This window comes from Corythoichthys intestinalis, chromosome 17 (assembly GCF_030265065.1).
Source record: "Corythoichthys intestinalis isolate RoL2023-P3 chromosome 17, ASM3026506v1, whole genome shotgun sequence".
Taxonomy (NCBI): Eukaryota; Metazoa; Chordata; class Actinopteri; order Syngnathiformes; family Syngnathidae; genus Corythoichthys; species Corythoichthys intestinalis.
Window position 1 is genome coordinate 6,557,501 of NC_080411.1, and position 21,085 is coordinate 6,578,585.

General features: G+C 36.6%; 2 protein-coding genes across 5 annotated transcripts in view; one reads left to right on the forward strand and one right to left on the reverse strand.

The window, feature by feature from the left end:
• Positions 1-333: 333 nt before the first annotated feature.
• psmb7 (proteasome 20S subunit beta 7) lies at positions 334-12,987 on the forward strand. Its single transcript, XM_057818316.1, has 8 exons — positions 334-480; positions 2,636-2,729; positions 2,944-3,041; positions 6,864-7,004; positions 7,089-7,204; positions 7,292-7,350; positions 9,816-9,967; positions 12,761-12,987. Exons 1-8 carry the CDS (start codon positions 419-421, stop codon positions 12,870-12,872), a joined length of 834 nt encoding a protein of 277 aa, XP_057674299.1. The 5' UTR covers positions 334-418; the 3' UTR covers positions 12,873-12,987.
• A 2,018-nt stretch (positions 12,988-15,005) lies between these two features.
• sptan1 (spectrin alpha, non-erythrocytic 1) overlaps positions 15,006-21,085 on the reverse strand; it is a 61,710-nt gene continuing 55,630 nt past the window's right edge. For all 4 annotated transcript variants that reach the window (XM_057818315.1, XM_057818314.1, XM_057818313.1 and 1 more), the window contains 8 exons: positions 20,943-21,055; positions 20,385-20,402; positions 19,539-19,593; positions 19,128-19,324; positions 18,991-19,044; positions 17,584-17,730; positions 15,477-15,624; positions 15,006-15,390 (listed from right to left, as the gene is read on the reverse strand). In XM_057818315.1, coding sequence (XP_057674298.1) covers positions 15,265-15,390; positions 15,477-15,624; positions 17,584-17,730; positions 18,991-19,044; positions 19,128-19,324; positions 19,539-19,593; positions 20,385-20,402; positions 20,943-21,055 — 858 coding nt within the window. In that variant the 3' untranslated portion in view covers positions 15,006-15,264. The remainder of the gene's footprint in view (positions 15,391-15,476; positions 15,625-17,583; positions 17,731-18,990; positions 19,045-19,127; positions 19,325-19,538; positions 19,594-20,384; positions 20,403-20,942; positions 21,056-21,085) is intronic.

Here is a 21,085-nt window from a genome sequence, read left to right on the forward strand (position 1 = left end):
TTAAGCCATAGTTATGAGGTAGACATCAACTGATGATTCCAAGCTAAAAATGACAGACATTTTGAATAATAAATATAATTACTTACCTTCTTTTTATGGCTGGGTTGAAACAAAAGCAGTTGCGCGACGTCTGTAAACGGGGGTCTCCAGGGTAAAACGGACAAATTCAAAATTGTTCGGGGCCTTAATGTTCCATGAATCTGCGATGGCAGCATATAGACATATTGTTCTATCAAACACAACAGTTTTTTTGGCTTAAAGTGCAGCAGTTTGCAAGAGCAGAGACTGCTTTTTCAGCCTTGTCTGTTTTCCGCCATATACAGAGTTTACAGACCAAAAGGTGGCGGTAATGCACTAAAAGTTGTTTGCCGACTGCCTAAAGATAGTAGAAGAAGACAAGGAGTCGCAAACTAGGAAAATGGCGGCCTTAACAGTTAGCTCGCCAACTCTTGGTGGTTTCACTTTTGAAAACTGCAAAAGGTAAACGCTGTCCGGCTGAGATATGTCATTATAAAAAAACTGACCAAACCAAAAATGTTTATTTTCGACTTGGCCTCATAATTTGTATTTACGGTGACCAGCTAGCTTCCGATGGTATGACTCAGCCATTCATTGCGAATGCTAAGTATGGTGGCAGCTAATAATGTAGTTCTTTGTTTCGCTTTTAAAATATACGAACAATACATCGTTGACATGAAAAGTTTTAAAGTAGAGGTATCAATTGAGGAAACATTGGCGGGGAATGTTTTTCCAGTGTCTGGAATTATCGGCGGAGAATATATTTCCGTTTTGTGACGGAGGAGTGAGGAACGATTTCTTTTTTTATTTTTATTTTTTAATTCGAACTTGCATGCATACAAACAAACAAACAAACAAACTTCTACTTCACAAAACAGTTGGTCAAAAAAATTGTCACCTACAGATGTAATCAATACGGTTATATTATCATTGCAAAATAAAAGACGTAATAATACTTTAAAAAAGTGTGTGTGTGTGTATGTGTGTGTATATATATGTATTAGGGCTGCAGCTATCGATTATTTTAGTAGTCAATTAATCGATGAACTAGTTCGAATAATCAAGTAATCGAATATGGAACGTGAAAAATTAAAATACCTGGGATGAGCCTCAAACGGTATGAAAAAACAAATGGTAAATGAGGATCTATCAAAAGAACAATTGGCTAACTTACATAGCAAAAGTCAGCTAGCTTAAATGCTATAAAATGCTAAAGGTTTTTTACAATGCTCTTAACAAATGGTTCAGACTCATATTCCCACTAAAAACGACTAAATATACCTAAAAACAAAATCACGAATGCATTAAAAAACATTAGCCCAAACAAAAACTGCTTACGTTGGTATTAACAGGGAGCAGTTGGATTCAGCCCTGTGAAATGAGGCAGACCAGAGGACAGTGTATCCATTCTAATCAATAAAACTGTAAACACTTTCAAAATAAATCATTACAACGCCATTTTAATTAAACGAATACTTGAAGCAACAAAATGTAATTTGAATATTTTTTTCTTATCGAATACTCGAGTTCATCGATTAACCGTTGCAGCACTAATATATATATATATATATATATATATATATATATATATATATATATATATATATATATATTAGGGCTGTCAAACGATTAAAAATTTTAATCGAGTTAATTACAGCTTAAAAATTAATTAATCGTAATTAATCGCAATTCAAACCATCTAAAATATGCCACATTTTTCTGTAAATTATTGTTGGAATGGAAAGATAAGACAGAAGATGGATATATACATTCAACATACGGTACATAAGTACTGTATTTGTTTATTATAACAATAAATCAACAAGATGGCATGAACATTATTTACATTCTGTTAAAGCGATCCATGGATAGAAAGACTTGTAGTTCTTAAAAGATAAATGTTAGTAAAAGTTATCCAAATTTTATATTAAACCCCCTCTTAATGTTTTCGTTTTAATAAAATTTGTAAAATTTTCAATCAAAAAATAAACTAGTAGCCCGCCATTGTTGATGTCAATAATTACACAATGCTCATGGGTGCTGAAGCCCATAAAATTAGTTGCACCCAAGCGCCAGCAGAGGGCGACAAAACTCCAAAAAACACCGGTAACAAGTGGACATTGCACTGTGCTGTCATTTTAATCTGTTTGAGCGGGGCATGTGCGTTAATTGCGTCAAATATTTTGTGATTAATTAAAAAAAAAAAAATTACCGCCTGTTAAAGTGATAATTTTGACAGCCCTAATATATATATATATATATATATATATATATATATATATATATATATATATATATAATCAGTTTAACGTGTAAAAATGATATCGAAATTTTAAATGAAGGCTTTAGGGGTAAAAAAATGTTTTCATCAGTTTACTACTTTTTTTTTTTTTTTAGAATTTCTAATTAGTCTAATTCAGTGTACAATCTATTTCTGACTGGAAAAATATAAATATAGGAGTTTTTTTGGGGGGGTGCGCGAAATTTTGTTTGTGAATAAAAAAACTTCATTTTATTTTTCTTTATATATTATATTTTCTTTATACTATTAAATATTCCATTATTGTGTAACTTCATATGCTCAGTTTAAAAAAATTTTTTTTAATCCTTTTTAAAGAAATGGATTCCTGGAAGAAAAAGCAAATGAACTGGGCTGTAATTTGCCCGCGGCTCGTAAAACTGGAACTACAATCTGTGGTGTTGTGTTCAAGGTGAGTGGGAAAGATGGCTTAAAAACAGTGCGCCTGTCACCGCTATATTGATTTGATTTGATTTGATGTGATGATAAATTCAAGCATTCTATACTTTATATCTCCATCATGTGTTCTTTTCTTTTGGCCAACCAAAAGGAAAGGCAGTAAATGTATTTTGTCAAGTTTTTCTATAATTACGGAAGTTAAATGTTATCTTCATTCTTTTTTTAAGGACGGCATTGTCCTTGGAGCTGACACCAGAGCCACTGAGGGTATGGTAGTTGCTGACAAGAACTGCTCCAAGATACATTACATATCACCAAATATTTAGTAAGTGACCGCATTATAGGGCTGGGCGATATGGCCTTAAACATGTATCACGATAAAGTGAGCAGATTTATCTCGATAACGATAAATGACGATAAATTCGCCCAAGCGTACCGTTATATAATTTGAAAATCTGAATCAATGCATGAAATACAGATTAACTGTTTCTTGTTGATTTATTTACCAGCATTCAATTTCATATACCGTATTTAACAATTGTACATGCAGTCTAAACATTAAGTTTATAAAAATGTATCGTAAGCAATAAGAATTCAAGTATGAACATTTATAACAGCGTGTATGACTTGAACAACGTACATTATCAAAATCAATATGCCTGTGCAAACATGTCATTGTAACACAAATGACTTGCAGCTTGAACAGTACACTTCAAAAAGACAACTTATTGTTAATGGCTGCTGTGACATAATTATTAAATACAAGTGTCTACTTTATGCTTTCAGGGTCTCCCACCCCCCCCACCCCCAGTGCATTTTTTAATAAATGCACGCACAAATGAACCCCCAAACAAACAGAGAGACACACACACATTAAAGCTATATTGATCTTTTTCAAATGAAACGCTTAAGATTTTATGATAGCAATAATGACACAGAAATAAGCACATACAGAAAAATAGCTGGGGCCATTTCTCGGTCATTATAAGTTTCGCCGTTGGATTGTACTTTATGTTGAATGCTTTACCATCACAAAAGCTATCAGAGGAATCACACACAGACAGATACAAAATAACGCCACATAGTAGTTGCTAGATGCTGTCCGTGCCCAATCCACTCATTAAGTTCAGGCGTTTCGACAAGGTTAGAGCCGCTATCCGACTCCATCACGTTCATTTGTAGCGTTAGCCGCTAGCTAGCGTTAGCCTGGCTACCAGTAGAAAGCCACGAAAGCACCATCTCTGGAAATCGTGAGAACAAGGGAGGACAGCGGGTGAAAGTCCGTCTGGATGCCACCAAGAGTCTACTAAATGTCGGGTGAAAGTTTGGTGAACCTCCCTTAAGCCACACTCCATCACGTTTTGCTTGTAGCGTTAGCTGCTAGCGTTAGCTTACCAGGCCTTTGTTTGATTGGCTTCTTGATGATCACGTGACTCTCTACGTAAGCCCATTGACTGCTTTCTTAAAGGGGAATGAACATAGACGAACAACAGAATCAAAGCGGGATGAAAAGACTATATTTTCTTGTTTTATTAATTTACCGAATTTACCGACATGGTCAAAATTACGTCGGTCATCGTTAAGAATTTCGGTGACGGTAAATTTTCGGTTTACCGCCCTGCTCTACCGCATTATCTGACAGAATTGCACGGGTGCCAATACTTTTGGCCAGCACTGTATGCTGCTCTAACTCTTATGCCAATGAAACATTTAAGATTTTACAATGGCATTTTTGACACAGAATAAAGCTAGCACATACAAAACAATAGCTGTTGGATTATACTTTATGCTGAATGCTGTACCATCATAAAAGCTATCAAAGAAATAATACACACATATACAAAATAACGCAGCATACAGTGGGGCAAATAAATATTCAGTCAACCACCAATTGTGCAAGTTCTCCTACTTGAAAAGATTAGAGAGGCCTGTAATTGTCAACATGGGTAAACCTCAACCATGAGAGACAGAATGTGGGGAAAAAAAACAGAAAATCACATTGTTTGATTTTTAAAGAATTTATTTACAAATTAGAGTGGAAAATAAGTATTTGGTCACCTACAAACAAGCAAGATTTCTGGCTCTCAAAGAGGTCTAACTTCTTCTAACGAGGCTCCACTCGTTACCTGTATTAATGGCACCTGTTTTAACTCATTATCGGTATAAAAGACGCCTCTCCACAACTTCAGTCAGTCACACTCCAAACTCCACTATGCTATCGAAGGACACCAGAGACAAAATTGTAGACCTGCACCAGGCTGGGAAGACTGAATCTGCAATAGGTAAAACACTTGGTGTAAAGAAATCAACTGTGGGAGCAATTATTAGAAAATGGAAGACCTACAAGACCATTGATAATCTCCCTCGATCTGGGGCTCCATACAAGATCTCACCCCGTGGCGTCAAAATGGTAACAAGAACGGTGAGCAAAAATCCCAGAACTACACGGGGAGACCTAGTAAATGACCTACAGAGAGCTGGGACCACAGTAACAAAGGCTACTATCAGTAACACAATGCGCCGCCAGGGACTCAAATCCTGCACTGCCAGACGTGTCCCCCCTGCTGAGGCTAGTTCACGTCCAGGCCCGTCTGCGGTTCGCTAGAGAGCATTTGGATGATCCAGAAGAGTACTGGGAGAATGTGCTATGGTCAGATGAAACCAAAATAGAACTTTTTGGTAGAAACACAGGTTCTCGTGTTTGGAGGAGAAAGAATACTGAATTGCATCCGAAGAACACCATACCCACTGTGAAGCATGGGCGTGGAAGCATCATGCTTTGGAGCTGTTTTTCTGCAAAAGGACCAGGACGACTGATGTGTGTAAAGGAAAGAATGAATGGGGCCATGTATCGAGAGATTTTGAGTGAAAATCTCCTTCCATCAGCAAGGGCATTGAAAATGAGACGTGGCTGGGTCTTTCAGCATGACAATGATCCCAAACACATAGCCAGGGCAACAAAGGATTGGCTTCGTAAGAAGCATTTCAAGGTCCTGGTCCCTGGAGTGACCTAGCCAGTCACCAGATCTCAACCCCATAGAAAATCTGTGGAGGGAGTTGAAAGTCCGTATTGCCCAATGACAGCCGCAAAACATCACTGCTCTAGAGGAGATCTGCATGGAGGAATGGGCCAAAATACCAGCAACAGTGTGTGAAAAGCTTGTGAAGAGTTACAGAAAACGTTTGGCCTCTGTTACTGCCAACAAAGGGTACATAACAAAGTATTGAGATGAACTTTTGGTATTGACCAAATACTTATTTTCCACCATGATTTGCAAATAAATTCTTTAAAAATCAAACAATTTGATTTTCAGTTTTTTTTTCCCTTCACATTCTGTCTCTCATGGTTGAGGTTTACCCATGTTGACAATTATAGGCGTCTCTAATATTTCCAAGTGTTGACTAAATACTAGAGGTGTGCGAAATTTCCGATTCTTAGATTATTCGCGATTCGGCCGTGGAAGATTCGAGAACGACTCACAGACATCCAAATTCCGATTATTGAAATACTGTATGTCAAGTAAAGCGGAAGTATAACACACTCAGCGTGCCGCGCGGTCTTCAGGACGCAATGAGGAACGGAGCGAGAGTAGCTAGACATCATGCTTGTCATTACCCGCCCCCCCCTCATCAATAATCAATTTATAATCGAATCGTAGCCTCGGAATCGAATCGTTAGGTGCCCAAAGATTCCGACCTATACTAAATACTTATCTGCCCCACTGTACTGATGCCTAGATGCACTCCGTGCCCATGGTGCTCATTAAGTTCAGTCGCTTCGACAAGGTTAGAGCCGCTGTGACAGGTGGTGATTGCGACTTCGTCCTTCTTGAATCCCAAAATTTTCCAGACATCCAACGTCGAGTTCTTTCCTGGCACCAACACCACACTATGAGCGATGACGAATGCTACACTTGAAATGCCTGTGGCCTGGCTACCAGTAGCCGTTTAGCAATTATCCTACTCCATCATGTTCACTTGTAGCGTTAGCCGCTAGCGTTAGTGTACAGGGCTTCTGTTTGATTTCCTGATAGCCACGTGACTTCACACGTTAGCACACTGGCTGCTTTCTTAACGTTAAATTTTCGGTAAATCGCCCGGCTCTGGTGTCAGCATTGTTTTTTACTTATTTAACTTTATTGTGCAGCTGTTGCGGAGCTGGAACGGCCGCAGACACTGAAATGACCACTCAGATGATCTCCTCCAATCTGGAGCTGCATGCCCTCTCCACAGGAAGACTGCCTCGTGTGGCCACTGCTAATCGCATGTTCAAACAAATGCTTTTCAGGTATGCTCCATCGGATTTTTAGCATTATACAATATATTAATAACCAAAAACCAATACTTGTTTAATGTTTTTATCTTTATTCAGGTATCAGGGCTACATTGGTGCCGCTTTGGTACTTGGTGGAGTGGACTGTAACGGTCCTCATCTTTACAGCATCTACCCTCATGGCTCTACAGACAAGCTTCCATATGTCACCATGGGTCAGTTTTAACAATAGAAAGAAGAAAATACTGTTTTCAAATCCTCTTAACTAGCTAACAGGATTCATTTTTTATTCCTTTATCTAGGCTCTGGATCCCTAGCTGCCATGGCAGTGTTTGAAGACCGATACAAACCTGGCATGGAGGCAAGTCAAATGCAGAACAGTTTTGATTGAATGACAGTAATACTTTTATAATCAAATAATGCTGCAACAATTAATTGGTTAACTCGAGTAATTTGATGAGGAGAAAAGCTACAAATAAAATTTTGCTGCCTTGAGGATGTTGTAATGTTTTGTTTTGAAAGTGTTTCATTTAGTTTTATTAATTTGGGTGGATACACTGCCCTCCAGTGGCAACAGTGAATATGCCGTAACTCATCTAACATGGCTGAATCCAGCTACTCCCTGTTAAGACCAACATAAAGTACCGTATTGGCCCGAATATAAGATGTTTTTTTTTTGTTTGTTTTTTTTTTTGCATTGAAATAAGACTGAAATAGTGGGAGTCGTCTTATATTCGGGGTCTAGACATTATACCCATCCACGACGCTAGATGGCGCCAGATAGCAGTTAAGCGAATGCTGAACTTGAGTAGTGTTGTGTCATGAGAGATATCAGCTACTCTCAAGTTTAACCAATTTGCATTATTTTATTGCAATGTTTTTCCTTATATGACAATAGATTGGTTTATTTACATTTCAAAAACCAGAAGCCATTCCTTTACAAATGTGATTGCACTTCAGTTTACATTTTCGATTATTTTAGTAGTCGATTAATCGATGAACTAGTCAGTTCGAATAATCGAGTAATCGGATAAGGAACATGAAAAATTAAAATACCTGAGCTCAGCCTCAAACAGTATAAAACCATAAATAAATCGGGATCTATGTACAACAAAAGAACAATTGACTAACATAGCAAAAGTCCGCTGGCTTAAATACTATAATATTATAACATTTTAACGTGTTTTTTTGTTGTTGTTGTTTTGTTTGTTTTTTAACACTGCTTTTAACAAATGGTTCAGACACATATTCCCACAAAAAAACGGCTAAATATACCTAGAAACTAAATTACAAATGCGTTAAAAAACACATTAGCGCAAACAAAAACTTATGTTGGGCTTAACAGGGAGCAGCTGGATTCACCCCATGTGAAATGTATCCACCCGAATCAATAAAACTAATTGCAAACACTTTTAAAATAAACCATTACAATGCCACTTTAATTAAACGAATACTCGAAGCAGCAAAATTTAATTAGAATATTTTTTTCTAATCGATTACTCGAGTCAATCGATTAATCGTTGCAGCACTTGTTTACATATTTGAATGTTCAGATATTAAGATTTGAATGAGGCAAAATAACATGCTTTTTCTCTCAAATATATTGTTATAATCATTTGTTTCAATGTACTGTAATTATTTTCTTTATGAAAATCAATTTGGTGTTCAAAAAGTATTTTTTTCAAACTTGAGTCTTGGAAAAAGAGGGGGTCGCCTTATAATCAGGGCCATCTTATATTCGGGCCAATTTTCGGGCTAATTTTTTTGTGGGGAACTGTTTTTCAAAAAAGCTTTGTTTTTAAAAAAAAAAAAAAAAATTGGCATTTTGTAGCATTTAAGCTAGCGGGCCTCTGCTATATGTAAGTTAGCCAATTGTTCTTTTGTTGTACTTAATACTCATTTATTTATTTTATACCATGTGAGGCTAAGCTAAAGTATTTCAATTTAGTTTTAAATGCATTTATTGGTCTTGTGACACGAAAGTGCAATTCTGCATAGTTTGAAGAAACTACGGCTGCAGCTATCGATTATTTTAGTAGTCGATTAATCGATGAACTAGTTAGTTCGAATAATCGAGTAATCTGATAAGGAACATAAAAAAATTAAAATACCTGACATGGGCCTCAAACGGTATAAAAAATAAATAAATAAATAAATGTGGATATATGTACAACAAAAAAACAAATGGCTGACCTACATAACAAAATTCCGCTAGCTTAAATGCTATAAAATGCCGATTTTTTTTTTTTTTTTTTTTTTTTTTAACAATACTCTTAACAAATAGTTCAAACACATATTCCTACAAAAAAACGGCTAAATATACCTTTAAACTTTGCAAGAAGTCGACAGTTTTGACCATTATTGGGTAATTTTGCCATGTCGTACAGAATAAATGCAATTTATTATTTATTTAGCAATTGGGGAAAATACTTGGATAAAAAGAATATCCTGTAAAAATATTGGAGTAGAAAGATTGAAACAATGACATTTTGCCGCTCTTTTTGTCGCATTTCTCGTCATCTGCGCTTTGCCAAATTGTTGTATATAGTCGAATCGTCTCAAAATATGATTCTAATTCATATAATAATGTAGTTTAAGTTTTTTTTTAATGCTGTCACAGGCACTTTAATGCTCTTTTGAAAGTGTTATTGCAGGCATAAACACTTGTTTCTTTGTTTGCATCTCTTATTAACTTATTCTGCAAAGCATTAAATGTTCGTAATCTGATTACTTGATCATTTGAACTAAATAATCGATACCTGCAGCCCTATAATCAAGTATAATTTACTTTGACTGTATTACTAATCAAATGCATTTATTATATAGGAAAAGGAAGCCAAGGCGCTAGTACGCGATGGCATCGCGGCAGGAATATTCAATGATCTCGGATCTGGCAGCAACATCGATCTTTGTGTGATCACCACTGATAAGGTGGACTACATCCGACCCCATGATGAGGCCAACAAGAAGGGTAGCAGGTAAGACCAAGTGATTAGTACAAGTAAGTGCACAGAGGTGTAATCGACATTAAAACGAAAGAGCTCAAATGTCAATGGATGGAACAAAAGCTAAATAAACATCAATTAAAGCCATAGTACAGCAATCCATCATTTTTCGCAGTTAATGGGGACCAGAACCCGCAAGTAGCGCACCCCGCCTTCCCAAAAAAAAAAAAAAAAAAATTATGTGTGTGTTCAATGTATTTATTCAGATTTAGCATTGGAAAGAGATACATGCAACACATGTTTTTTTAGGGCTGTCAAACGATTAAAATTTTTAATCTAGTTAATTACAGCTTAAAAATGAATTAATCGTAATTAATCGCAATTCAAATCATCTATAAAATATGCCATTTTTTTTCTGTAAATTATTGTTGGAATGAAAAGATAAGACACAAGACGGATATATACATTCAACATACAGTACATAAGTACTGTATTTTTTTATTATAACAATAAATCAACAAGATGCCATTAACATTATTAACATTCTCTTAAAGTAATCCATGGATAGAAAAACTTGTAGTTCTTAAAAGAAAAATGTTAGTACAAGTTCTAGAAATTTTATATTAAAACCCCTCTTAATGTTTTCGTTTTATTAAAATTTGTAAAATTTTCAATCAAAAAATAAACTAGTAGCTCGCCATTGTTGATGTCAATAATTACACCATGCTCACTCATGGTACTAACCCATAAAATCAATTGGATCCAAGCACCAGCAGAGGGCGCCAAACACCAAAAAACAAGTAACAAGCGGAGATTACACTGTACTGTCATTTTAATCTGTTTGAGTGGAGCATGTGCGTTAATTGCGTCAAATATTTTAACGTGATTAATTTAAAAAATTAATTACCGCCCGTTAACGCGATAATTTTGACAGCCCTAGTAATTATAATACCGTAATTTTCGGACTATACGCCGCACATTTTTCCCTTATTTTGAATCCTGCGGCTTATAGTCCATTGTGGCTTAGTTGTTGATTTATTGGGTTTATAGGTAACACTTTGTTTGACAGCGGGATCATAAAACTGCCTTAAGACCGTCATAATTATGACACTATCATGGACATTAATGGATGCTTATAACAGATGTCATTAAGTGTCATCAAGCAAATTATGTCACTAACTCCATTTATGTCCAGCACAAATCTTTTACATCCATTCAAAAGGGAGATAATTAGCCAGATGACACAAAATGATATGTCACTAGCACTGTTTAATGCTTAAGGCAGTGTCATGTCATAATTATGACGATCATATGCCTTTTTTATGGTGCCACTGTAAATTAATGTTTTACCAAATACCATAACTAGCAATAAATTAGGGCTGCAGCTATCGATTAATCGATGAACTTGTTAGTTTGAATAATCGAGGAATCGGATAAGGAACGAAAAATTAAAATACCTGAGGTGCGCTTCAAACGGTATAAAAAAATAAATAAGGATCCATGTACAGTAAAAGAACAATTGGCTGACTTACATAGCAAAAGTCCGCTAGCTCGAAAGCTATTAAAACGCTTACGTTTTTTTTTTTTCACAATGATCTTAATGGTTCAGACACATATTCCTACAAAAACCGCTGAATATATCCAATACCTAATAAAAAAAAACATTAGCTTATGTTGGGCTTAACATGGAGCATTTAAGCTAGCGGACTTTTTTTCAGCCATTTCACATGGCTGAAAAAAAGTCCGCTAGCTTAAATGCTAGTTTTTTTCTTACAACGCTCTTAACAAATGGTTCAGACACATTTTCCCACAAAAAATGGCCAGATAACCCGATATACTAAATTATGAATGCATTAAAAAACATGACCTCAAACAAAAAGTTAGCTTACGTTGGGCTTAACATGGAGCAGCTGGATTCAGCCATGTGAAATGAGGCAGACTAGAGGGCAGTGTATCCACTTAAATCGGTAAAACTAAATGCAAACTTTCAAAATCAACCACTACAACGCCACTTTAATTAAACGAATACTCGAAGCAGCAAAATTTAATTCAAATCTTTTTTCTAATCGAATACATCGATTAATCGTTGCAGCACTACAATAAATGAAATAACCAGAACAGTAAATGAAGAAATAACTACCACAGAACAACTATTTTTATTGTTATTAACATCTGTAGCGCTGCATTGCATGCTAGGAGGCATGTTGGACGACAACAATGATAGACTGTCAAAGGAGCAGTGATGGCCAAATGAAGCTTTGCTGCTAATTGGTTCAAAGCTTCATGGTTGTTGATTTGGTCTTATGACAATCTTATGATGCCGCTGTCAAATATTATTGGTTAATATCTTTTGGTGTAAATATCCCATAATATGGTGAGGACGGCTTATCTATGAACAAATGCCATTTTTGTGTCAGATTTGGTGGGTTGCGGCTTATAGTCCGAAAATTACGCTAATTATATAATTATAATTATAAACATGTTACTGTCCCACCGAATGATTTTTAAACAAAAATAACGTAGAAAAATGCTTGTCTTTATGAAACACTTCAGTGAGTGAATCCACTCATGCTGCTCAGTTACACACAGTTGCCACAGCAAATGTTTGACGAGCTAAACGATGATTGACGCATGCGGCACTTTGAAGTTTCGGCTTCTAAGCGACGTCTGTCAATCATCGTTAACTTTAATAGGCAACCAACTGACCAAAACAAGCATCTATTGTCGTCCATGACCGTGAAACTTGCTCTTTTACTGGCAGCCAATGAGTTAATACAAGTTCTGTTTTACAATTTTTATAGTGTGTTCATTTGTTTCCTCCCGTAGAACTGGTGACTACAAGTACCAAAGGGGAACCACAGGTGTCTTAACAAAGCTGGTGACACCGTTGACCCTGGATGTGGTGGAGGAAAGCGTGCAAACTATGGATACTTCCTAGATTCATTGTCTGAAATTCAAAATCAGTGCTTAGTTTTCAATAAACGCATCTTCATTGTTCTGTTATAAAACGTGGTCTGTAATATTCTTTGCATTAAATTCGTATTGTGAAATGACCCATTGTTTACCTTCAAACTGGGACTAATCCAAGTCTGTACTGGTTAATTTTCATAATTTTGATTAACTATTTAATGCACTAATTATAATCTTTCAGGGCATTGGCCAGTGACGGTAATGGGGGCCAATCCGTTTTGACTAAGAGGGGCAAATGTTCATGCCCCTTCCAGTCAAAATGGATTGGACATCTACGGCCGTCAATGGCACTGAAACATGAGCATTCAAGGCCAGTTTTCCATGGTTTGAATGAATTGGACGCCTAAGCGCCATTACTGGCATCCAATTAGTTAAATACTATGAGGGGAAATTTTAGTTCCTTGGGGCCTTTTCCACTGGGTATTTGTTATAGAAGTTTTTAATGACTAGTTTAGTCACTTGCTCTATAAAGGATTGAATAGCTGTCCACTGTAGTGAATGCTGTCCGAGAGGTTTAAAGTAGGGCTGTCAAACGATTAAAATTTTTAATCGAGTTACAGCTTAAAAATTAATTGTAATTAATCGCAATTCAAACCATCTATAAAATATGCCATATTTTCTGTAAAATAAATTGTTGGAATGGAAAGATAAGACACAAGATGGATATATACATTCAACATACGGTACATAAGGACTGTATTTGTTTATTATAACAATAAATCGACAAGATGGCATTAACATTATTAACATTCTGTTAAAGCGATCCATGGATAGAAAGACTTGTAATTCTTAAAAGATAAATGTTAGTACAAGTTATAGAAATTTTATATTAAAACCCCTCTTAATGTTTTCGTTTTAATAAAATTTGTAAAATTCTCAATCATAAACTAGTAGCCCGCCATTGTTGATGTCAATAATTACTTACACAAGGCTCATGGGTGCTAAAGCCTATAAAATCAGTAGCACCCAAGCGCCAGCAGAGGGCGGCAAAACAACACAAAATAAAACACAACAAGCAGTTCACTGTACAGTCATTTAAATCTGAGCGGGGGGAGTGCGTTAATTCCGTCAAATATTTTAACGTGATTGATTAAATTAACGCCCGTTAACGCGATAATTTTGACAGCCCTAGTTTAAAGGGATCCACAAAGACTTGTAGTTGTTAACAAACGTTATTATGAGTTAAAATTAGGGCTGTCAAACAAAATTTTTAATCGAGTTAATCACAGCTTAAAAATTACTCGCAATTAATCGCAATTCAAACCATCTCTAAAATATGCCATATTTTTCTGTAAATTATTGTTAGAATGGAAAGGTAAGACGGATATATACATTCATCATACTGTACATAAGTACCGTATTTATTATAACAAATCCACAAGACGGCATTAACATTCTTTCTGTGAAAGGGATCCACGGATAGACTTGTAATTCTTAAAAGATAAATGTGAGTACAAGTTATAGTAATTTTGATAGTTTGTATATTGTCTAAATATTGCCATCTAGTGTATTTGTTCAGCTAAACTTAATGTTTAAATAGAGTATTATTTTGCATAGCTATTTTGATTGGGAATACCAGATCTCTTTGCATTGAGCGCTTTTTGCGAACATTTTATTTTTGAGAGATAGGAATATTATTTTTGTTGTGCTTTCACTAAATGATACTGTAGCGACAAATGTTCTTAACTGCCCAAATGCATGATGGGAATTTGAGCAACCATGAGTCACAGTGGTTGCTGCAAATGGTATATCTTCTCTGCGTTGAGTACAATACATGGTGTTGAGAAAAAGATCATTTCCGGTTATTTTTCCCCATGTCGCTTGCCACAATAGCTGAGACCCATATATGCCTGAGGGTTTATATGCCTGTTTTGGTTTTTCGGTCGCTAGCGGCTTTGATGATGAAAATATTTTAACTTTTTGAAAATAGCCCCCCTACGTATCCGGCCCCGTTTCCCGTGTCCTGTCAAGTATTATGAAGTCTATGACATGACTAAAAATAGTGACTTGCTCTATAAAGAGTTAAGACATAAATTTTTGAATAGCTGTCCCTGAAAGGGTTAAAAACCCTTTTTAAACCAGTGATTTAGTACACAACACATTTCCAGTTGTAACCAATATTTATTGAAGCACACTAAAGTTAAGCTGTTGCACCTACATTTAGTCTTTGCCAAACAAGCGCTTGAATGAATTTATGTGTACAGACTCAATGGAAAAAAGCAATTAAAAATGAAGAGGCATCAAGGATAGGAGGAAAGGTACACACAGTGAATAGTGCTCATTCCTGATGTCAGTCATGCGATTTTCATCAATAGGTGTTGACAATCGTGGTATATAATATAGTTAGTGACTGGGTAGTATTAGTTGACAAAGAGCGAGCGGGTGAATTCAACAAAGTCAAACGATGATGGCAGCTCACGGCCCTTATTGTCAAGATAGGGCTTCATATGCGAGAGGCAATAGTCAGCTTGCTCCTTGGTCAGGTTCTGAAAAGATTCAATGAAATTCATTTATAGCCAAAAGCAGCAAACACATTGAAAGAGAATTGGCATAGTGTGCAATGAACATTAACCTGGTAGAGCTCTTCTTTAGTGACGTAGGGTTTGTTCTCAGCACTGAGAGCTCGGAAGGCGCTCTCAATCTCCTCGCTGGATTTAACATTTTCTGTTTCACGGCTGATCATGAAAGCCATGTACTCTTGTAGTGACACATTTCCATCCCTGCAACGATAAGTTCCTCACAGTTAAACAGTATTCATGTAAACGCAGGTCAGACGTGGGTAGTAACTTTTTGAGTAAAATGTACTTCTAAACAAGTGCGTAGGTTTGCATAGGGACGGTAGGGACATAAGACTACCAACTTTTCAGGATGCTCAAATTGTCCCCACTAACTTTTAAGCAAGTGTGTGTGGCGGGGGTTCGAAACGGAAGAGCAGTGTGTTACAGTAATTGAGCTGGGAAGTGACTAGACTGCAGACAAGAGTGGAAGCGAGAAGACTACTAAAATATTTGATAGCTGCAGCCCTAATTGTTTTAATTTCATGGTAAGAAATATTTTCTCCACTGGAGGGCACTCATGCTGTTTGGTCTGGATGATGTTTCATTTCTGTAGATTTTTCTAGTCGGAATTCAATGGATTTTGCATCTTTTTGGCCTAATGTGTTCATGTAATATATTGTAGTACAGTAAAATAATATCAGTTCATATTGTACATACAGTTCCCTCCATAATTGCTGGCACCCCTGAAAAACATGTTTTTTAGCTTCTAATATATATATATTTTTTATTCAAATAATATGGGACCTTAACGGAAAAAAAGAAAAATCCAACCTTCAATACAAGTGCATTCATTCAGTGGGGAAAAAAATCCCACATAAAGAAAAAATTATTTGACATCAAATCGTTGTATGTCACAATTATTAGCACCCCTGGTGTTAATACTTTGTACAACCCCCTTTTGCCAACAAAACAATGTCTGGGGACTGAGATGTGGCCATGGGAGGAGCTTGATTTTGTGTATGGTGAACCATTTCTGAGTAGATTTGGCCATATGTTTAGGGTCATTGTCTTCCTGAAAGACCCAGTCACGACCCATCTTCAGCTTTCGGGCAGAGGGCAACAGATTTTGATTTAAAATGTCCTAGTATTTCAAAGCATTCATGATGCCATGCACCCTAACAAGGTTCCCATGGCCTTTGGAAGCGAAACAGCCCCACGGCATCACTGACCCACCCCCATACTTCACAGTGGGTATGAGGTGCTTTTCAGCATGCACATTTTCGTGGCACGCCAGACCCAGTTAGTGTTTGTTGCCAAAAAGCATAAAGCAGGCTTCAACTGGGACCGTGTGTTTTGGTCAGATGAGACCAAGATTGAGCTTTTTGGCCACAAACACTAAGTGGCTCTGGCGTGCCACGAAAGATGCGCGTGCTGAAAAGCACCTCATACCCACTGTGAAGTATGGGGGTGGGTCAGTGATGCCGTGGGGCTGTTTCACTTCCAAATGCCCTGGGAACCTTGTTAGGGTGCATGGCATCATGAATGCTTTGAAATACCAGGACATTTTAAATCAAAATCTGTTGCCCGAAAGCGGAAGATGGGTCGTCACTGGGTCTTTCAGCAAGACACTGACCCTAAACATATGGCCAAATCTACACAGAAATGGTTCACCAGACACAAAATCAAGCCCCTCCCATGGCCATCTCAGTCCCCAGACCTTGTTTTGTTGACAAAAGGGGGTTGTACAAAGTATTAAGACCAGGGGTGCTAATAATTGTGACACACATTATTTGATGTCAAATAATTGTTTCTTTATGTGGGATTTTTTTCCCTACTGAATGAATGCACTTGTATTGAAGGTTGGATTTTTCTCTTTTTTTCCATTAAGGTCCCATATTATTTGAATTAAAAAAAAATTAGAAGCTAAAAAACACATCTTATTCAGGGGTGCCAATGATTATGAAGGGCACTGTAAAAACATTGTAGGCAGTTACTCATTACTTGAGTATTCTTCTTACCAAATTCTTTTTTACTTCTACTTGAGTACATTTTTTTGGATGACTACATTTAATTAAGTAATATAATTTTGAAGTAATGTTCCTCTTAGTCAAGTAAAGTTTTTGGCTAATCTACCCACATCTGTATCATAGCAGTAGTACTCCATTGTCTCAAATAAGTGACCTGTTTGGATCCACGGTGTCGAGTATTGACTCAAACTCTGGATCCGGTTCACCCTCTTCAACCATAGGTAAGTCGTATCCCAGTGAACGAAGGCACGACTTGAACTCCTGGTGGTTGAGACGTCCAGACTTTTCCTTGTCAAAGTGTCTTTAAAAAAAGTTGAGGATGAGAATGTGGTTAGACAGGACTGTGAGAGAATTTTATTCATGCTTAAAACTAGGGCTGTCAAACGATTAAAATTTATAATCGAGTTAATTACAGCTTAAAAACTAATTAATCGCAATTCAAACCATCTCTAAAATATGCCATGTATTTCTGTAAATTATTGTTGGAATGAAAAGATAAGCCACAAGACGGATATATACATTCAACATACAGTGCATAAGTACTGTATTTGTTTATTATAACAATAAATCAACAAGATGGCATTAACATTATTAACGTTCTCTTAAAGCGATCCATGGATAGAAAGACTTGTAGTTCTTAAAAGATAAATGTTAGTACAAGTTATAGAAATTTTATATTAAAACCCCTCTTAATGTTTTCATTTTATTAATATTTGTAAAGTGTTCAATCAAAAAATAAACTACCTCGCCCGCCGTTGTTGATGTCAATAATTACACCATGCTCACTCCCCAAACCCATAAAATCACTTGGACCCAAGCGCCAGCAGAGGGCGCCAAACAACAAAAAAACAAGTAACAAGCTGCTGTCATTTTAATCCGTTTGAGCGGGGCATGTGCGTTAATTGCGTCAAATATTTTAACGTGATTGAAAAAATAAATTACCGCCCGTTAACGCGAAAATTTTGACAGCCCTACTTAAAACACAACCATTACACATCATATTTTGTATGCTTTTGTTATGCTTGCATGAGAACATCGTAGCATAGAGCATCATTGTTATATTAACCCGTTTGAGTGTGCCTTCCCATTGCCTTGACTATTGTAGATTGTATCACAATATGTCCAAATATGGACTGTTATGTTCCTGTGTTTTCCAATATGCCTCGAATGAATACAATGGGCGACTGTGGCTTATCAGACTGAGCTCATTATCGTTCTACCCAGAGCCGGTGTTCAAGGTCATAACTTGAGGTGTTTTCCCGCTACTGGAGATGTTTTTCTGAAACTTGAGATGTTTTTACCAGGATATGCTATAGTAAGTTTCGGTTTTGTTTCCATGATGTCAACCCAAAAAGAGGCATGCCCTGCATTTCTCTTTTGTCCACTTGCGGAGAGGACGCTTTGTGCGTGGCTCCGCGTCTATACCCGAGAGCTCTTGTTCATAAAGCCTTTGAAGCAAGACAATCCTTGGCTGAGTCTGATTCATTTCTCATCAAGCTATCGAGTTGACACTTGTCTTGGAGTTCAAAGTTGAGATCCAAATTAGTTTAAATCTACGTACTTGAACATCATGCTGAACTCCTTCAGAGCCTCCTCTGTCACTCCTGTTGTGTTCCTGTAAGAAAAACAAAAACGTTGAATCGATGGCAGTGGTTCTGAAATGTGGGGTCTCCAAATTTGTTTTTTTAAATGTTGTACCTGGCTTGTATTTGTTGCTCCAGGTTATGCTGCATTCTCATTCCCAGCTGGTCCAGTTGGTCCCATTGTTGAGCCAGACCCACTGTGCTGTGCTCTGTGTATTTGTTGTCCAAGATGAGCGCTTCCTCCATAGCTGCGCCCAAGTCTTCTATCTTCTTCAGCTGGCTGCGCATGGCTCGAATCTCCTGGTGTTTACGCTACGAAAACAATCACATTCTATTATAAAAGAAAGAACACTTGCTACCCACTCTTTTTTTCCTAATAATTCAGTAAATTTTGTACTAGTACTCTTTTTTTCTTCTTCTAGTATTTCAATACTCTTTTTTTTCCCTAATAATTCAATAAAAGTTTGTACTAGTGATGAATGTATTTGATAGCAGTCAATATTCAAATTTAGTCTGTAATGGTTACCTTAGTGGCCTCCAGCTGGGATTCCAGAGTCCCCGACTCTTCGACCATGCAAGACCTGGAACAAAAAGTGATTTTCAAAAGGAAGTAAAAATGTATTAATTTCATCGAATGTTCTCGGCAACCCTCTTTCCGGAAAGAAAGTCATCAGCAAAGATTTGAACATTAATCCAGAACACATTTTTGGGCAGACAGTATACAATGGGGCAAATAAGTATTTAGTCAACCACCAATTGTGCAAGTTCTCCTACTTGAAAAGATTAGAGAGTCCTGTAATTGTCAACATGGGTAAACCTCAACCACGAGAGACAGAATGTGGACAAAAAAACAAAATCACATTGTTTGATTTTTAAAGAATTTATTTCCAAATTAGAGTGGAAACTAAGTATTTGGTCACCTACAAACAAGCAAGATTTCCAAATGGGCCAAAATACCAGCAACAGTGTGTGAAAAGCTTGTGAAGAGTTACAGAAAACGTTTGGCCTCCGTTATTGCCAACAAAGGTTACATAACAAAGTATTGAGATGAACCTTTGTTATTGACCAAATACTTATTTTCCACCATGATTTGCATATAAATTCTTTAAAAATCAAACAACGTGATTGTTTTTTCCCCCCACATTCTTTCTCTCATGGTTGAAGTTTAGCCATGTTGACAATTACAGGCCTCTCTAATATTTTCAAGTGGGAGAACAATTAGTGGTTGACTAAATACTTATTTGCCCCACTGTATGTAACTCCAGCCATTGCAAAGACTGCACAAAAAGTTCTTTACTACTACATATCCATTATTGCCACACAAACATATGACTATATATATATTTATTTTATAAATCATTTGGATATTTACCCATCAAGAAGGTATGTCCTGATTTAAATTGTAATCCAAACCAACAGCGAGGATTCCAGCAGTGAGAGGGAAGAGAGAGAAAATGATAAAGCGTGTTAACAAATGTTTACTACTAGGCAAGGCAAGTCAAATGTATTTGTATAGCACAATTCAACATAAAATTTGAAGTGCTTTACATCACATACAAATCAATACAAACTGTTGTAAACATTAGCATTATATAGCATTTAAGCTAGCGTAATTTTGCCATGCAAGTTAGCCAATTGCAACAACGCAACAATTGACTAATAATGCTAATGTTTACCATATAGTTTCTGGTGCACACCAGATTGGTTAAATCTAAATTTTATTGCTGTAGATGTCCGTTTAGGGGCTAGGTAGAAGAAGGTTGCAAATATGAATGTCATCTAATGACTACCTGTTTTTTTTTTTTTTTTTACTATATCAATAATCATTTACCAAAAATCCAATCGTTTGTTTAAAATTCATATTGCGAGTTCATTAGAAGATCATAGAAACAATTTCAACCTCTTGAATGAAAAAGACAGATTGTTCTACCTGGTCTCCTGTAGCCATTGGTGGAAAGCATTGGCGTGCTGTGCAAACTCCTGCCTTAACTTGTCATTTTCCTCCTGCCTTCTTTGCTCTTTCTGCAGTTCCAACTCTCGCTCCTGTTTTCACAATTTATACAGAAAAATTGC

Excerpts from the sequence above, each read along its gene's own strand:
- psmb7 (XM_057818316.1), top strand. The coding sequence starts at position 419 with ATGGCGGCCTTAACAGTTAGCTCGCCAACTCTTGGTGGTTTCACTTTT. Across the intron at positions 2,730-2,943 it reads TCTGTGGTGTTGTGTTCAAG|GACGGCATTGTCCTTGGAGC; the intron begins GTGAGTGGGAAA and ends TCTTTTTTTAAG. Across the intron at positions 9,968-12,760 it reads GCCAACAAGAAGGGTAGCAG|AACTGGTGACTACAAGTACC; the intron begins GTAAGACCAAGT and ends TTCCTCCCGTAG.